The 17434-nt window shown below is 39.6% G+C and overlaps 1 protein-coding gene across 1 annotated transcript in view; it reads left to right on the top strand.

The window, feature by feature from the left end:
- Positions 1-17434, top strand: part of LOC135482717 (uncharacterized) — an 86455-nt gene that overhangs the window by 40537 nt on the left and 28484 nt on the right. Inside the window, exons 45-73 of the mRNA XM_064763015.1 lie at positions 288-530; positions 1102-1122; positions 1431-1655; positions 2031-2051; positions 2473-2694; positions 3027-3047; positions 3260-3490; positions 3959-3979; positions 4383-4607; positions 5132-5152; positions 5995-6233; positions 6869-7019; positions 7483-7633; positions 8061-8353; positions 8612-8794; positions 9335-9569; positions 9911-10236; positions 11522-11563; positions 12031-12096; positions 12588-12629; positions 12959-13030; positions 13195-13263; positions 13563-13631; positions 13763-13831; positions 14147-14215; positions 14838-14885; positions 15029-15085; positions 15689-15757; positions 16617-16688. Of these exons, the coding sequence (XP_064619085.1) occupies positions 288-530; positions 1102-1122; positions 1431-1655; positions 2031-2051; positions 2473-2694; positions 3027-3047; positions 3260-3490; positions 3959-3979; positions 4383-4607; positions 5132-5152; positions 5995-6233; positions 6869-7019; positions 7483-7633; positions 8061-8353; positions 8612-8794; positions 9335-9569; positions 9911-10236; positions 11522-11563; positions 12031-12096; positions 12588-12629; positions 12959-13030; positions 13195-13263; positions 13563-13631; positions 13763-13831; positions 14147-14215; positions 14838-14885; positions 15029-15085; positions 15689-15757; positions 16617-16688 (3573 nt within the window). The remainder of the gene's footprint in view (positions 1-287; positions 531-1101; positions 1123-1430; positions 1656-2030; positions 2052-2472; positions 2695-3026; positions 3048-3259; positions 3491-3958; positions 3980-4382; positions 4608-5131; positions 5153-5994; positions 6234-6868; positions 7020-7482; positions 7634-8060; positions 8354-8611; positions 8795-9334; positions 9570-9910; positions 10237-11521; positions 11564-12030; positions 12097-12587; positions 12630-12958; positions 13031-13194; positions 13264-13562; positions 13632-13762; positions 13832-14146; positions 14216-14837; positions 14886-15028; positions 15086-15688; positions 15758-16616; positions 16689-17434) is intronic.

Raw genomic sequence — 17434 nt, 5'->3', positions numbered from 1 at the left:
ATAATATAACCTCAGTTCGCCTCAATGTCACAACTTCCGCGAAATTGTTAGATATGTGTATTTCAATAGTTGGAAAATATACTAATAGCCGTTTCTTGTACGACAATTTCGTTTTGTGTAGAGTATTGATTTAAGGTTACAAAACCTTAAAAAGAACAGTCTGAGAACACCTTTATTTGCTTTAGTCGGAGAATTTTCGGTAAAAAGGGATTGAACTTAAAATGATTTATACTACATTGTATCAAAGCAGGTATTCTGAAGGAGTCAGACCAATTTCATCATTTCAGCTTGCAAACGAGGACTTGGTCCTGTTTGCCCATTCACCAGACAATTCGGCCAATGCCGAGGACATGCCCTTGCCACACTTCCCGCTGTCTATTTGCCAACATGCAAGATGGCGTGCTCGAGACGAGAGGACTGTCTGAGCGCATACTTTCAGAGGCCCAATTGTTATCTGAAAACCTATGTGTGCTCAACAACAGAACTTGCTTACAAGGGTTATAGATATATGCAGCAGTTCACAAAATCAAGTACGTATTTACATGTGTGCTCACAGGTTTGAAAATCCATTAGCTTCCTAACACAGGTGAAAAGAAATCCATTTAGCTTTAATTTTGTTGTTAAAGAATACTGCTCAGAGTGATGTCTCTTGCAGCGTTCAGAATTACTTGGTATGTATAACTGTACGACTTCGAACAGATGGAGTAAATGACCTCGAAGTTGAGTCTGCTTTATGCCAGCTGGTAAAATATGTTTGAGCTTCAAGGAAATGAGAAATTTTCGCTCTAGCGACGTGAGACATTTATTGCAAGCGATCGAAATTAGCCATTCGCTGGGGCCAATGCAGGTTTTTGTGACAGGAACCATACATTTCTGTAACCTGCGACAAAATATCAATCCCAGTGATAAAAAAAGCAATAATTTTGTTGCTGATAATTACTGGAGGTTGCTCGACAAAGCAACTGAGCAATTAAAGTGAAACGTGTATGAAAAACTAATGATCTAATGCATATCATGAGATCATTCCGTTGTAGGAGACGAGGTTTATATGACTATGAATTCTGACTCAATTTTATAATCAACAAATTTTCCCATTTTTAGGCACATGTGCAGCGAACGAAGGTAAAATATCACCAGCCTTTGATACGATTCTTTAATGAAAAGTATATATTTTGTAAATGATGTCATAATACCTAAACACACTTTAAGACCCGACTTATGAAATTAAAACAAACTACAAAAAACACATCATAATATACATATAAGTTGGATTATATTTATGACGGTTTATGTAACATTGGACCCGGCCCACCGGTGTTTAGTATTCTGCCAAGAAATATTTTTTGCGCCCAACTTGCTAAGGGCGATGCTATGTCAGTTTCAAAGTGTCGTGTGATCTGATTAATCCCTAAATTGTGGGTTTTTTTCAGGTAAGGTCTGCAGCTACACTGAAAGACAAGGAGATTGCGTCGGCCATGATATTCTTAAGCTCACGGACGTGGCTTTCCGCACCTGCAAGGCACAGTGCGCCACCTCAAAGGCCTGTCGCAGCTTCCAATACCGCTCGAGGAACTGCTGGATTAAGAACTACGACTGCAGTAAAAAGCAGCTCAAATACACGTCCTTAATGCAGTACAGACAGTTCAGAAAGGAGAGTAAGTAGACGAATGCTTTTGGTTCAAGACATAATCTTCAAGGAAGCATGAAATGATTGCCTATATATAGATATTTGATGACGACACGATAATTTGTAAACTTGTTGCGCGCACACACTGACACTCAAGTAGTCCGTATGGTGATCACTCAACAAGCTGCGCCAAAACCTGGCTAATCAGTGCCAAATTATGCTTAATTACTGATGCATAGTTCCTATTGTAGCAAAATCGTCTTCAGGTGTATTCCGCATCAAGTGATGAGGAAGGCGAAAAAAACAGTCCTCGTATCCAATTGAATCCGGCATCGATCGTGCGACGTTGATATTGTTCTCCGAACTTTGTCTCAGTTCTAATGCATGATCTCACGTTTTGCAGTGCCATGCCATAAATCACCATGTAAGTATTGAAGACAACAGGAAGACACCAAGCAAATGATCGAAACATTGATACAAATAAAGCTATCTACTTGTTGGTTGTAACAGTGGAGGGCCGTTGGCCAAATGAAGGTGCAGCCTTGGCTGATCGATATAGACACACATGTCCTTATGTATCGATCAATTCAACCTGGATCGTTGCTTGGTTATCTCGTCTCGGGGAGGCACTCGGTTGAAACATTGTTGAACCTACCCACCAACCCGGTAAACTGCGAATCCCAGTTACCAAACGAGGGAGCGAAATAAGTTTGACGGTGGCAATGGGATCAATCGAATTCCAGGTGGCATGCCCAATATATTGGTAGGTAGGGGTTTGAACTTTTTGTGAGTTGACAAGATATAGAAAACCAATTCTCATGCAATTACTGTTGATCTTCTTTCAGCGAAGGTGTGTAAGTTCGAAACGGTTAATGGGGCTTGCAACGGCCATGATATCAAACGACTCACTTCTGTTACAATAGAAGCTTGCATGGCTGAATGTACTTCACGATATAACTGCCAAAGTTTCTACTATACCTGGCCCTACTGCTACATGAAGAATTACATCTGCAAGGAGAATCAATTGGCCAGTAAGCAGATTACCAACAAGCAGTACAACAGAGCAAGTAAGTAAAGTGGAGCCGTTAACATGGTTAATGCGGCAAACAGCAAATGCCTCAGACAAATATAAAGTCAATGTCAAATAATGTCAACATAAATCGTCTGATCCCTCTACCATGCTACCTGCTCTAAGCTTAAGCCTCATCACTCCTTAAAGCTCTTTCACGGGGTTACATTGCTATGATTTCGGCAGGAGTAATTTTTATCAGATAGAGAGTTGATTCGGGGGACAGGTTTTAATTTGTTTTTATTAATGCATGAGTTAGGAAATGCGTGGTTGCTTTTGTCTATTCGTTATTACTTAAACGATTTCATTCCTCTTCTTTTTCTCCTAAAGCTACATGTGGTCGTGTCAAAGGTAGGTCAGAAAGTTGTCATACGAATTTTCTAGTCCTGCTGTTGGCTACATCAAAATTACCACTACTGGATAATTTAATTTAATTCAATTTAATGACGTGTTCATTTGTTCAAGAAGTAGGAAATATAGATAAATGTTTATGAAATGTCCTAATAAGATTTGGAAGTTTTAATACAGTTTTTCTACATGTTTCATTTAAAAATGTCATTCAGGTAACCTTTGCAAGTTTAAGACAGTTGCGGGCTACTGCAATCGGTACAACTTCAAGACATACCACAAGCTGAGCCTGCAGGCTTGCCAGATTGAGTGTTCAAACCGAATGGACTGCGTGAGCATCATGTATTCCAAGTCGGCAAAGCAATGTCTTCTGAAGAACAACCTCTGTAACCAGAACGAAATATCACTGAGGTCATCAACAGACTACAGTGTTGGTGTCAGAACAGGTAAGCACGCATCCCACAATCGTATATGCTGTGCAGCCATTTGTTTAAAGGCGTTGCTGGTTTTTAAAACATATTATCGCTCAGTAAAATCAATAACATGACTAATGTTGAGGTTAGTATGCGTACTGTGCACTTCGGACCAACTTTGATTGTGTGTTCTGGGACGAAAGCTCAAGTTCATATAGTGAGGTGTTTGACTTTACTCACTCTCATGTTGCCGAGGACACCAACAACCATAATGATGTCGACCTCTTCAATTATGGATCCGGAATGATGTCATCTTGGCACAATTTGTCACGTGTTACTTTCATTTGAATAAATAAGTCATTAGTGAAATTACATTCAGCTTATCATCTTGAAGCTCGTTGTTAGTTTTCTATTATTTCCTTACTACTAGCATGACTTTTATGACTTGTATGAGTAAGATGCCCGACTCATGTTTATTCCCTTTATTTTTATGATTTGCAGATGAGTGCAGCACCGTACCAGGCAAGTTTATTTTGTATGGGCTGTTGCAGGACTTGATTTCAGATGATATTAGCAAACAATAACGCGGCTTTGCTTTTGCCTTTACCATAATAACTAAGTATAATGTTGGTAAATTTAATCCTCGGTAAACTGCCAACTGTCGTTGGTCTCCGGTTAACGACAATGCCGTTATATTGGCGATGGCAACGGCAATGTAGCTTGTACGTAATCATATTTATTCATTGGGCTTGATTTGGCAAATAATGACAATTCTTTGGGCTTATCCAATAAAACAAAAAATATTCTTCACGAGTTTCACGAAAAGAGGTTATTCACGAAATCTCTGTCCCGAATCCCTCGAAAGTTTGATGATTTACGGCACGCCATGAACGATTTTGCTCATGGCAATCCTTTCCTTTGACAGGTCACAAGTGCGCATACACCAAACAAATCGGCAACTGCGCCGGACACGCCCTCATCACGTTCACAGATATACACATGGACACGTGTCTCGCCGAGTGTAATGCGAGAGATGACTGTTACTCTGCCGTCTATTACCTGAAGAATTGCTATCTGAAGCGTTACGTGTGTCAACCAAATCAAGTGTCCAGCAAAACCAACCCCAACTTCTGGATGTTTACAAAAGAGAGTAAGTGTCAAATGATACTCGAAAAATAAGCTGGCATATACATGTAGTCCAAAACTGGTCTCAGAAACTGTAGCCTTTCTGGTTTTAAAGAAATAAATTAGAGTTGAAGTATTACATTGATAGAGCGTCGTTGCTTTCATGCCATCAATCACAGCGAGCCACTACTGTACTTAGGCAATAATTATTGGTTCCCAGTCTAACTCTGGCGAGAAATTAGATAGCTTTGCAGAACTTTTGATTTTTTGTAACCGTTCAGTCGAAGGGCCCTAAGACCAGTAAAGGCTTTTATCTCAGATTTGCACTGAAAGGCCGATTGTAGATTTACGTGAAACCTTCAGTGCAAGATATGGTCTTAATGATTCAGTTCATCCAATGATTTATAGCTGGGTTCAAGGGTTTAAAACACTCGTGGTTTGAGTAAGCAACATACTGGCTTTCAATGACATGCTCCTTAATTCTAAGGGGATGATGGATTTTGGTCATAAAATCATTCCTGAAAAAAAATGTTGTTCATTTCGTTTCAGAGGCGTGCATTCCACCCGTGCGTAAGTAGTATATTACAAGAGACAATTTTGACTAATTAGTACAATCAAAACGACATTAATTCCCGCGAAAATACACGTGTTTATAATGAAAGGAAGTATTGCCGAAGTAACATATCCAATATGCATGCGTGTAGGTAAAAAAATTAGTCCAGATGACACCGCATTAGGCCCAATCGCGTTTAGACGACCAAATTTGATCCGGATGCATCCGGGTTAGCCCCGGTGGAACCAGCAAAAGAGGTGGACCACTTGAAGACCCGATGGGACCACATGAGACCCGATCGGTTTGCGTTTACACCAGGGAAATTTAGACCGCATTGGGATTCGATCGGATCTCATCGGGCCTTTTTTCTGTCGTCTAAACGGCCCTATTAGTACAAATTATTTTTTTGGCGTAATTTAATAAATCACAATTTATCGTTAGCCGACAGTTATATGAACATTTTAATTAGAACTCTGTTCAATCAGATGAAAAAGAGGTTTATAATACACCCGAAGGAATTCGAAGCGGAAAATGACAAATGCATGTAAAAGATAGGATGTGCATTGAGTCAATAACGTGGTCATTAAACAAAACGTTATCTTATCAATAATTTCAATGATATGCCACGACATGCACGGTGTTTTAAATCGAAAATGTCACATACACAACCGGGACTGCTTCTCAAAACAAGTTAGACACTTTATGCCTGAAACTAATGTGATGTGCAAGAGCATTGGGAAGGGTAGCTTTACTGAAGGTCAGAAGGCAAAATTTAAGGCTCTCTTGTTTTCAATGACCGGACCATAGCCTTTTTGAGCTTATATTAATAAAATGAACCTCCTCATTCACTATTTAACAGCTTGCAAGTGTAGGTTCCAAGGAGACCCACACTACTACACATTCGACCACCAGAAAATCAACTTCCAGGGTATATGCAAGTACACGGCGGCTAAGTCCCTTGATCAAAAAGATAAGTGCGCTTTCAAGATCGAGACGAAGCAGGAATACCGTGGCAACCACGCTGTTTCATATGTCAGAAGCGTTGACTTGAAGATGTTTGGACATGTCATCAGACTTCAGAGAGGCAGGATAGCATTCGTGAGTCTAATGGTTTACCTTTGTTCTTTGTTGAAAGTAAATGGTATTCACGCATCAGTAGAATTAACGACACGAGTGATTGGCGGGCTCTGATGACTTCATATAAGTGATGCAGAAGCGTCTGATAAGCCATCGCTTTCAGACAGGTCGGAATACTTTGGTGCTAGTAGTATCTTTAAACCAGTTTAAGATAGAAATGCAGCGTATACGCAACAAAATATTCGCGAATCCGACCCACTTGTTTTTTTCCTCCTAATTGTCATACTATTTTTCATGATAGAAGACACGCGTGTCACAAGGTTGTCGAATATTTTTTTTCTCTTCAATTTACCAAGTAACACAGTGTTGTGACAACTGCATACCCTTCTACAGGTCTGGGTCTGGTTGTTCAAATTAATTTGGACTCATGGCGTAAAATTCAACTTAACGTCACGGGTACCTGGCATAAATGAAAGAGATACAGCCAAGTTAAAATTAAAGATAGTGAACGACCAGGCCTATAGTGTGAATTCATTAAAGGTCACTTGGCCAATATACCAGTCTGAAGCATTCTCGAAATGGAAAGATGGCTCTTGATCACATTCTTGCACAAGAATATTCACTCGTATAATACTTGTGTGTTAAACTATTTTCAGGCCGACGGCGAACGTATTTCCATGCCTGCCTTGAACAAGTTCGGTCACTTCGACGTAACTTATTCTGGTGGATATATGACGGCCACTGCCAAGGATTGTAAAATTAGCATCAGATACAATGGAGACTACATGGCTTCTGCGACTGTAGATGGTAAGTCATCTGACCAAATAAAGATCGGAAATGACCTTTCAGCTTTCCATGAGGAATTTATATTGTATTTATATGGCAACTTTCTGATGACGGAGCGTTTTGATGTAAAATTTGAATTGTGTCTGTATGATAAAATGTCTAGGGAAAGGTCTCCTACATGTCATGGCCTCAATAGAACCCAACACTACATTTACACCCCTGTCCGGCAACCCATCAGAATACAATGGGGCCAGTAGACATTTTCGAATGCTACATCGGACAACGGGTGTTCATGGGTTGGGTTTTACGGGTGTCCCAAATCTCGTTTTTAAAATTAACCATAAAAGTTTTAGATTTGTGTTCCACTTCCATTTCATGAGTCCCATATGGGATTTTGAACATTAAATCGTTACAGGTATCCCCCTAAATCGTACGCTTCGGTTCATGAGCTGGTAAAAAACGACATTTACCCATTTGATTCTAGGTACTTTCCGCGGCAAGATGAACGGCATCTGTGGTAACTGCAACGGCAAGAATGACGATTGGGTGACCAAGGAAGGCAAGCCTACCCACGACGCCAACGAGATTGGTAACAGCTATCAAGTGGCTGATGATTCAGATATGCCGTCTAAGAAGTGAGTGTGGCTCGTCGAGGAAGTGAGGTAGACCTTGTCTCTACCTAAAACACCTTCTATCGTTCACTGTTATAAAACTTATTCATTTTAAGAAAGTAAAAATGCCGTGAATGCTTAGTAAATATGATGACGGTCGTCCAACCCTTCAACATATTCAATGCTTGATCGATGACTTCATTGAATGAGGTTGGTAGTAGAATATAACATCATCACGACTTTAGAAACGCGAAGTAGATCTAATTGTAAATAATCTTAATCAATTTATTTTTTGATAGTGCGTTTGTCTTCAATAACTTAGAGATGCATATCCAAAGTCGATGAATAAATCTAAACCTAAAGGGGAGCGCGATTCAAGGGAACTGCCCACACTTCTTGTCGTTAGCACATGAAATTGTATGTTGCATACCTAGCTGTATTCCCTCTTCAGCTGCAAGAAACCAGCACCTGTCATTAAATGTTTCGAACCGCTGAAGACCGAGGTCGCCACCAACAAATACTGCGGTTACATAAAGGATACCAACGGACCTTTTGGCGCCTGTGTTAGAAGCAACAAAGTTGGGCATATGAAACAGTTTCATGGTTGTCGTTATGACGTGTGTGCGCTTGGTGGAAATGTCGCCCTAGCTAAGGAACAGTCCTGTGCGGCTTTGGCTGCTTTCGCCAATAAATGTACTAACAGGGGATACCGAGTAAAAAAATGGAGGACAACAGACTTTTGCCGTAAGTCTGCTGAATTAATTTGTCTTATAATGCCAGTCGATATTTGATGATGAAATTCCTTGGCTAAATCCTCTACGTACCCATCACAAATTGAATTACAAATCGTAGGCATTGCATCAGACCATGCTTTGTAAAAAGTTCACGCACCAATTAAAGATTGGTATAGCTTGTCTTAATCAGGGTTTTCAATATGGCGTCCGTGCAATAATTTCCATATCTTCAAATTTCGGCAAATCCAGTTCCTTCTTTTTATTAAAGCCAAGAAATGTGGACCCGGGCAACGCTATTCACAGAATGCCAACTCCTGTCCCAATACATGCGCGAATCCAGTTGGCAACTTCATTTGTAACAAGCCACCAGTGGAAGGCTGCGAGTGCAAATCTGGCTACGTTCTGTCTGGAACTAAGTGTATACCGCTGTCGAACTGTAAGGCAAAACCAGGTGAGTCTCTTGACAATTAATTTCATGGATGAAGTGATTTTATTTGGCGAGCCAGGCTTACCAAACAACCGCTGATTTCTGCAAACAGTATCCTTATTAGCCGCCGAAAAGCCCATTATTAAGGAGGTTGAGAACAGCGACTTATCAAGGATGCGTACGGATAAAACTATAGAAAGAGTACGAATTATGCGTACATTTCTATCCGTATCCGTATACGGATCCGTGATACGTCCCTGATCTCAATCTCCTCTCTTTATACATGACAAACTGGACAACACTTAATGGATGCATGATAGCCAAGGACCTTTACTACCCAATGTATTATATTCACCAAGTTAATCAAAATTTACCTTCTTGTTGCATTCCATTATGCATGCCTCTTCACGCAATCGAGTATTGACCAAAACACGAGTTCTCATCTAAGAGGAACTCTTCCTGTATTAATAAGAAGGCAAACCCAAAATTTTCTTCAAATCGTTTCATAACCATACGGTACCAAAATGTCATTCTTTTGATTAAACACATTTCTTCTTTTTCTAGGCCCGCCATGTTTGAAAAAGATCGATATCGTATTCGTGGTCGACAGCAGTGCTGGCGTCACTGACTTCAAGAAGATGAAGGCATTCATGGCTAATCTTGTGGCATCTCTCGGAAAGATAGGGCCCAATCATGTTCAGGTTGGTGTCGTGAGATACTCAACAGGTGCAACGGAGGTGATCAGGCTGAACCAGTACAAGAACTTTGCTACACTCCAGAAAGCCATCGTGGACATACCGTGAGTGTTGTTCTAATAAAACATTATGTTCTAATGTTAGATACCCCAGTTCGTGGTAGCTAACAAGAAAAAAGACCACAGTTACCTTAGGACGCATTCCACAAGGTGCGGGGTAGACCAGACTGAATACCTCGCTTGTTGGATCATCAGAGGTTAGGCTACTGGTTGAATTAAATGCGTCAAATTTACCTTGGGACCAACACCCATACATATCATCGGTCTCTATTCTTCCAAGTCGACATCTCCCCGCGAAAGGAGTTCGAAATACCTATGACTTGTTTTATCAAAATATTAGCCACAACGACAATTGAAATAAAATGAAAGGTTTTGTCATCTTTCAGACATGTCCCTGGCGCTACCTACACAGCAAAGGCACTTTATTTGACCAGAGTCCAAGCTCTTACCAGCACCCACGGCCGACGAGGCAATGGCGTTAAGAGCATGGTCATAGTGCTCACCGACGGAAAGGCAACTGACCATAAAAGTGTTGGCAAGGTATCTGATGATCTGAGGGCACTTACTCAACGAATCATCGCTGTTGGCATCGGACATCGTATCAATGAACAAGAGTTGGAGCTAATGGCAAATGGAAAGGAGAATGTCATTCGAGCAAGCTCGTTCAGTGATCTTTCCAGCAAAATTAAGAGCGTTTTGGCTAAGACATGCGGTAAGGACAGGCGATAAGTCCACCGGTACCTTTGATAATTGCATCTTATAGAGTTTGTCAAACAAAGGCTTACAGTCTGTCCGATTTGACGATTTTCTGCGTATAGTTTATTTATCGTACTCTTGTACATTTTACAGTATTGTGCATTGTGCGCTTACAAGAAAAGGTGCATTGAACAAGACAAGAACGTAAAAACAAAATACATGTGTCAAAGTCTATTTATGAAAGAAAAATTCTCATGGATCCTCTGCCGCGGGGGGGGGGGCAAAGGTCAACTTATCATTCGCATGCTAGATGCGTAATAGCATCTGACAGCTCATCTCTATCAAAGATAGTCACCCCTGTCTCTCATCAGTGTAAGATCCCTGATCACGCTGCCTATGTCATTCGTTTCGATATCACCAACTTTGTTACCCCTTCTAATAAGGTTGTCCCTATCGGTCCCTATCTTCTCACATAGTACATTGATGTTTCCCCCGACGAAGGAACTACTTCCGTAAATGACCAATGCGGATGCAATGCGTGTGTAGGAAAACTTAGTGTATAACTGTAGCTATTACATTCATTAACCGTACTTAGTGTAAGCGCACACGTCATTTTCAGGATAACTACACAAAGTTTCCCTAGCTTGGATTGTGTCGTTCAGCCTTTATAGTTGTCCTGCAACAACCTTACATGTCGAAAAACCGTATAAGATTTTATTTTTAGGCCGGGTCTATTTGGCAAGCCGCTCGCCGAACAGGCATCTTTTTTTGTCCTGTTTGGAGAGCCGCTTGCCAAACAGCACTAAAAAGCCACCCTGTTCGGCCAGCCGGGCTTGCCAAACAGGTAAAAAATCTACCCTGTTTGGCGAGCTGGAGACTTTACTTTAATATTAATGAGTTCGGCTCTCCATTCAGGACAAGAAAAAGTCGCTGTTTGGTAAGCCGGGCTTGCCAAGTAGTCACTTCCTTATTTTTTTTAGTTAAGATCTTATTGGGTTTCGTGTTCATGTGCGTGTATATTCGTTACAAGATTCTTAAAAGATTCTAAGACTTTTTCAAGATTTTATAGCGATTGCACAAACACATGTACACGAAATAAGATCTTAACTAGAAGAATCTGAAGAATCTGATGAATCTTATTCGAATTTGCGACCTGGGTTTGCCGTGTGTCACCCTACCAAAATTTTAAACCAATGCACCTGGTAGGCTTGACAGAGTTAGCTGAAACGTAGAAGACCTACATTGACCTCCGCATTAAGTTTTTTGCACAATTTTTTATTGCGTGATATTTTGTTTTTCAGACTGCCCAATTGGCTTCAGGGTGCGTAACTTAAAGTGTGAATGTAAGTACATTAGAAATGCTTTGAAATTATCAATTGATACTCATTGATTCTCCCACAGTATTGTTACCGAGTAAAGTACAACACGAGGTTGCAAGTCTTGAAAACTGAGCAGTGAAAGCATGTTATATAAAGATTCGAACCTAGTGTAGTACAAGTTTGTAAAAAGGAAACACAAGTGCATACACGATTCTAGAAAAGATTGAACATATTCTCATTTACGTTTGTGTTTTCTAACTTGGCCGCATGCATGCCAGCTTTACTAGAAATCTTCTGAGAATCTATGTTATCCAAGTTATTGCAAATTTCGACCTCATTGAGAGAGTCCCTGTGTCATATTGGTTCCTGACGACTTTCAGGAAGGACTTTCGATTCACTAAAGCCATTGTAACAAACCTCACAAAAGCAAAAATCTTTAACGATCATGGATGAACGTATTTTCGTTGAATGGAATTTGTTTTTTTCTTCAGTTGCGGCTTGTCCTGAAGGATACGAACAAGTTCAAGACGGAACAAGGATGTCTTGCAAAAAGAGAAGTAGGTAGATGCATGATTGGTCACAAATATGAAGAAAATGGCTTAGAAAATGGTAGCAGGACTTCAACAACTTATCTGGCACGAGATAACATATTCTGTCAAAAGGGGGCTTTTACAAAAATAAAATCGGCGTGGCAAAGGCTATCGATCCTAAAACCTTAATGTTGCTTTCATCATTTTAAACCAATGTAACAGTGCCAATTAAGGTTAAAGAATCATACATAGAGTTCTTAAAATACCACGAATCGGTTGCATCTTGAAATTTTCTTGCCGCAACATTATTGGGCCACACAATGATATCCTCCGACTGTTTAATACATATGTGTTGCTGAATCGTATAACGTTGTATCTAAAAACATTTTTGATTGATTTAAATCGTATAACGTTGTATCTAAAAACATTTTTGATTAATTTGAATCGTATAACGTTGTATCTAAAAAAATTTTTGATTAATTTAAAAATTAATGAAACGCTATCTTAATTTTTTTCAGAATGCCCAGTTGGATTCATATTCACTAAAGGAAAATGCACATGTGAGTCACTTTTCCTGAATCAATTTTTAAGTACAAAGGTTGACGCATTCAAATCAAGATCGGCATCATTGATTGGCATTTTCTGTATGCACTTACAAATTACATGTGTGTTTGAAACTGTGTTCATGGAATTAATTTGTGTGGAAGCTCCGTTTCCTCTTTTGACCTACTGGTATCAAAATGACGCAGTAAACGTTCGTCACTGAGTTTAAAAGATTGACATGGCTTGCTTCATGCTTGAAAGATTGGAGATTTTTTTCAGAATACTAGCAACGATCCACCAATTGACGATAACCAATACAAAAATGAATTAGAATATTTTCTTTCAGATCGCGCATGTCCAGGAGGCTACATTGCCCTCGTTGTCAACAACGAGGTCATATCATGTTGGCCGAACCAAGGTAAAACTAAAGGATTTATTTCAAAGAGATTCACAATTATGAATTTGTCCAAGTATTAGTGATTTATTTTACTAATTGATTACGTGCGAGCTTGTAAACATAAGAATTCAATTGAGAAGTCTTTGACATATTATCAATCAAATGTACACGCTTTCTATTTTCAGGCAAAAATTGTCCTCATGGGTACAACGAGATTACACTCAATGGTAAAAAGGTCTGCGCGAAGCCTCATGGTAAGAATTCAAACACTGTATTTTGACCTCGGATGTTGCTGCCACTATACAATCAATTCAAAGTTTACAAAATATGCAGTGAGAAAATGACATATTTACACATGGCGATATGTTAACCGCTGTAACCAGGCATGAAATAGCTACGTAGGCCGTTGGCCAAATCCAAAAAGCTTAAATTCGTGACAGCATTTCGGGGTAAAGTAAAAATGCAGCTATCACGAAAAATTAGGCGTCACATTATAAGGTTTCAACTAAGCTCCTTTGATGATCGTTTGATTGTGTTGTTTTTTCTGTTTTAGAACCTAATTGTCCAGCCGGGTCGAAGGTGGCTACAGTCAATGGTAAACGGGTTTGCCAAGTCCCAACAAGTAAGTAGAGGACCATTCTGCCAAACACAACTTTCATTCATCAATCTTTTTGTAGCAGCCAATTTAAGTGTCCAGAACGGATAATTAATCAATTTTTCAAGAAAGATTTGATCGCGTTTCTCTTTTTCAAGGTGGTGGCTGTCCTCGTGGTTCAGTGGAATACTTCCACGATGAGAAAAGGGTATGCTACAGGCCTCATCGTAAGTATATTTTCACTTAAATAAGTTCCTCACGGTTTTCCCCCATACCTTACAGTTTAAATAATTCAGGCATAGCGCAATACACGGTCTATTGTCTTTAGACAAAGCTTGCTCGGACCTGGGCTAAATTTCGATTGTTCTACTGTCTTATCAAACGGTTATCAGGGCAAATCTTGATGACATCGACCCCCACGAAACATCTGTATGGGGGTCGATATACCTAAACTGGCATGAAATGCTGAAGGTTTGGTAGGATATTGTTTACTTTGTTTTGTATATTGTTATACTGTTATCTTGCTGGCTATTCTATTCCAGCTGCGGCCTGTCCTGAGGGAACTATACTGGCTAAAATTTATGGAAAGAAATATTGCTACAAAGGACGAGGTAAGTAACATAAAATGAATGGTGAGTTAAAGTCCTTAGATTATGGCCATATTTTTCATAAGATAACAATATCCCGGTTCATCTCTTCCCGCAATCAATTGTTGATATCGAGCGTTGATGCCAAGTACGGTTGAACTACTCAAAACTGAGAATTCTCCGAAACTTTCAACTTAATTTGGATTTAAACTTGACCAAATTTACTGACTTTTCTTAGGAAATCAAATATTTTACAGAATCTTGTTCTCTTTTGGTCCAACTGTTTTCTTTCTCATATTGTATTTTATCGATATCATAGGAATGCAACGAGTTTATGTATGTGCTCATTCCTGATTTTTAATATAAAAAACATTACAATTCGAGTAAATTTCATGCTAACCCTTTTGTGTATCTAGCTGTTCCATACAGGTTCTTACCCAGAGGTACTTTTTATGTTGGTTTGTCATTTCTCTTAAATCTATTTTATTTCAGCATGGGCACAGCCGTAAGCGATCTAACTGTTGATCTTGGCTGTGTCCCTGGCCGTTATTTCCACTGTTAAAAATCTCATACATGTACTTTAATTATTATGTTGGCCAAATAAATTACAAATTACAAATTATAAATTATCCTGTCTTGATTTTAGGATGTCCCATTGGCTACACAAGGGCTGCGGAAGAAAGAAAATGCAACTGTAAGTGAATGTGTCAAAATAACTTTGTAAGCAACAGAAATTTGTTATTGCTAATATAACTGCATGGTATGCTTTCTAGGAGTGTCTGTCAATTCTGAATTCAATCTTTAATTTTTTCGAATAATGTATATGCGTCTTTTCAGTTGTCAAATGTCCAGACCACTATGTCAGAGAGAAAAATCGGTGCAAACATATCCGAGGTTAGTATTGTAGATTTCTCACTGAGCTGCCCATCATATGATTACACCCATAACCCATCTAATGGATATGATCCACCTTCTCCATACAGGTTCCCGCCTCATCTTTCCCATACAATACGGGACTCGTATGGGAATGATGCATGAACTTGGCGGAAACTATGGGCTACTGGACTAAAATCTTTGTATCTCTGCGACCGTACTAAGAGAAAAACTCACGGCCGGGGGAACGTGTCGGGAAGCAGGTGGATTAAGTCCATTACGTGCAACCAGCATTGGTTTACATTGCGCGGCTATCAGGTTGCCAATTTTTGATGTACATATAGGTTATTAAATTGATTCTGATTGTAATTTTTAAGATATAGAAGAAAGGGGGGGTATTTGGCCCAAATGAAAACCACATACTGGATCAGAAATATTGTATTTGGGTTGCCAATTGGTGGCGCTGCTCCAAGATATTTAACTTCCAATTAAAATTACTTCGTTATGCTAATAAGATTTATAATACCGACGATTATTTTCTGAATGTGACGTACCTAATATGTCTTCAAGTGCTTTATATTACAGTGTAAATGTCTAAATTTTATTTCCTTATTACACTTTCAGCTCAGTCATGTCCAGCCGGTACTACAGTGGGCAAGATCGGATTTGCCCATGTTTGCATCAAGAATGCAGGTTAGTAATCTCTCCGGTTGACCCCCCTCCCGCCGGCGATTCAGTATCGGAAGATAAGAGGATTTTAATCGAAATTTAACATTATTTTTACTTCGGTGCAACGTTTTGAGTGTCCCCTTCTGAGTGTTTCCCCTCAATATTTGGCGGGTTTCCTTTTCTCAGTTTTTCCCGTACGAGAAAGTGATAACCAGACAAACTACTTACCTTGGAAGGAAATGAAGACACAGAGGAAACATTAGAGAACATACTTATAATTCATTTTAAGGGGTGAATTGTAGGCGGCGCATATCTATACCCCTCCAACACGGTATAAGGAGGGTCTACCATATCTGATCGCGTTGTAAAGCAAAACTGATACATTTTAATAACCACCGCGTCAGAGTTCTAGCTTTTTAGTTAGAATGCAGGGCACTGGCATGCAGTATGCCATTTGTTTGTACATGTACATTACTGCTGTGTCTCCTTTACCATGATCTGCTAAGTGTTGCAATACTCATCAATTCCTTTTCGGAAGAGACTACTTCGCAAGCCCGGTGTAAAAGAAATGCAAGTCCCCCGGAATCTAAGTCCGGTCCTTTTGTTAAAATGAATAGAGTCGCCGAGTTTCTTTGTTTAAGATTATGTAGCTGTAGCTAACCAAACCATACAAACATTCGTTGACAATACACAGCTATTGTATGGGGTCCTGCATTCCTAGGACGTCCATTCATTTTACACCGGCTTACCAAACTGGGATGATTTTCACTGCTGATCGGCAAGCGGTTCCCCAAACAGGGCAAAAAATGATGCCTGTTCGGCGAGCGGCTTGCCTAATATACCCAGCCTTCGGTTTTACATGTGGCTTCAATTCCTTTTGCAGCTTACCCATGTCCAAAAGGTTCAGTCGAAGCCATTTTCGGGGGTAAAAAGGTTTGCTACAAATACACAAGTCGTAAGTAATCAAAATGCTGCTCATTCAGTTAGCTTATATAAAAAGTGTTGCTTCTCATTCTAGCTTTTGTATCAATTACTTCTGTTGTTCTTGTTATGCACGGAGCACTGTTGCTTCTTATTTTACGACATTGTTTATAATGTATTGTACATGCAACATATCTGGTGATGTTTGTATAGTGCCATCTATTGATCTTATTTGGTATTTTAGTTAAAAAATTTCAGGTTGAGTTAGTCGTTTGTGGTCAGATTATTTCTGTTTAGTACTGCTCAACCCTCAACCCTCACTCCTCACCCCTCACATCCACGACCACTAGTCTTAAAACTTAAGACGATAAAACTAAAAAAATACTTCAAAGAAGCTTTCTTTTACCGTCTTAACTCTCTCATCAGCGGCCATTACTCAGAAAAAACGTATTCGTATCGAGTACGTAATAAACACAGTGCATGCGCTTAAACCATAACATGAATTGCTCTTAAAACACTACCATGTTAACAAGTACCCTTATCGGTTGATGAAAAACATATTTTAAAGCCAAATCGATAGACGGAAATTAGTTAAAATCTCAAGTGAATTTGGAGGCCGTTTTGAAACCAATTTGATTTCGGAGACGGCTCGTTTCAGACAGTCAAAAAATAGGCTTAGAGATTACATCTCCTCGCGAAAACATGTCATTGCATGTTACATGTGTAAACCGCTGACAACAACGGCGCCATTTTGTGCAAAATGGCGCACTTTTTAACCTC

This window comes from Lineus longissimus, chromosome 2 (genome assembly GCF_910592395.1).
Source record: "Lineus longissimus chromosome 2, tnLinLong1.2, whole genome shotgun sequence".
Lineage (NCBI taxonomy): Eukaryota > Metazoa > Nemertea > Pilidiophora > Heteronemertea > Lineidae > Lineus > Lineus longissimus.
Note: the sequence above shows the minus strand (reverse complement) of the source record. Positions and strands in the feature narration are given on the sequence as shown.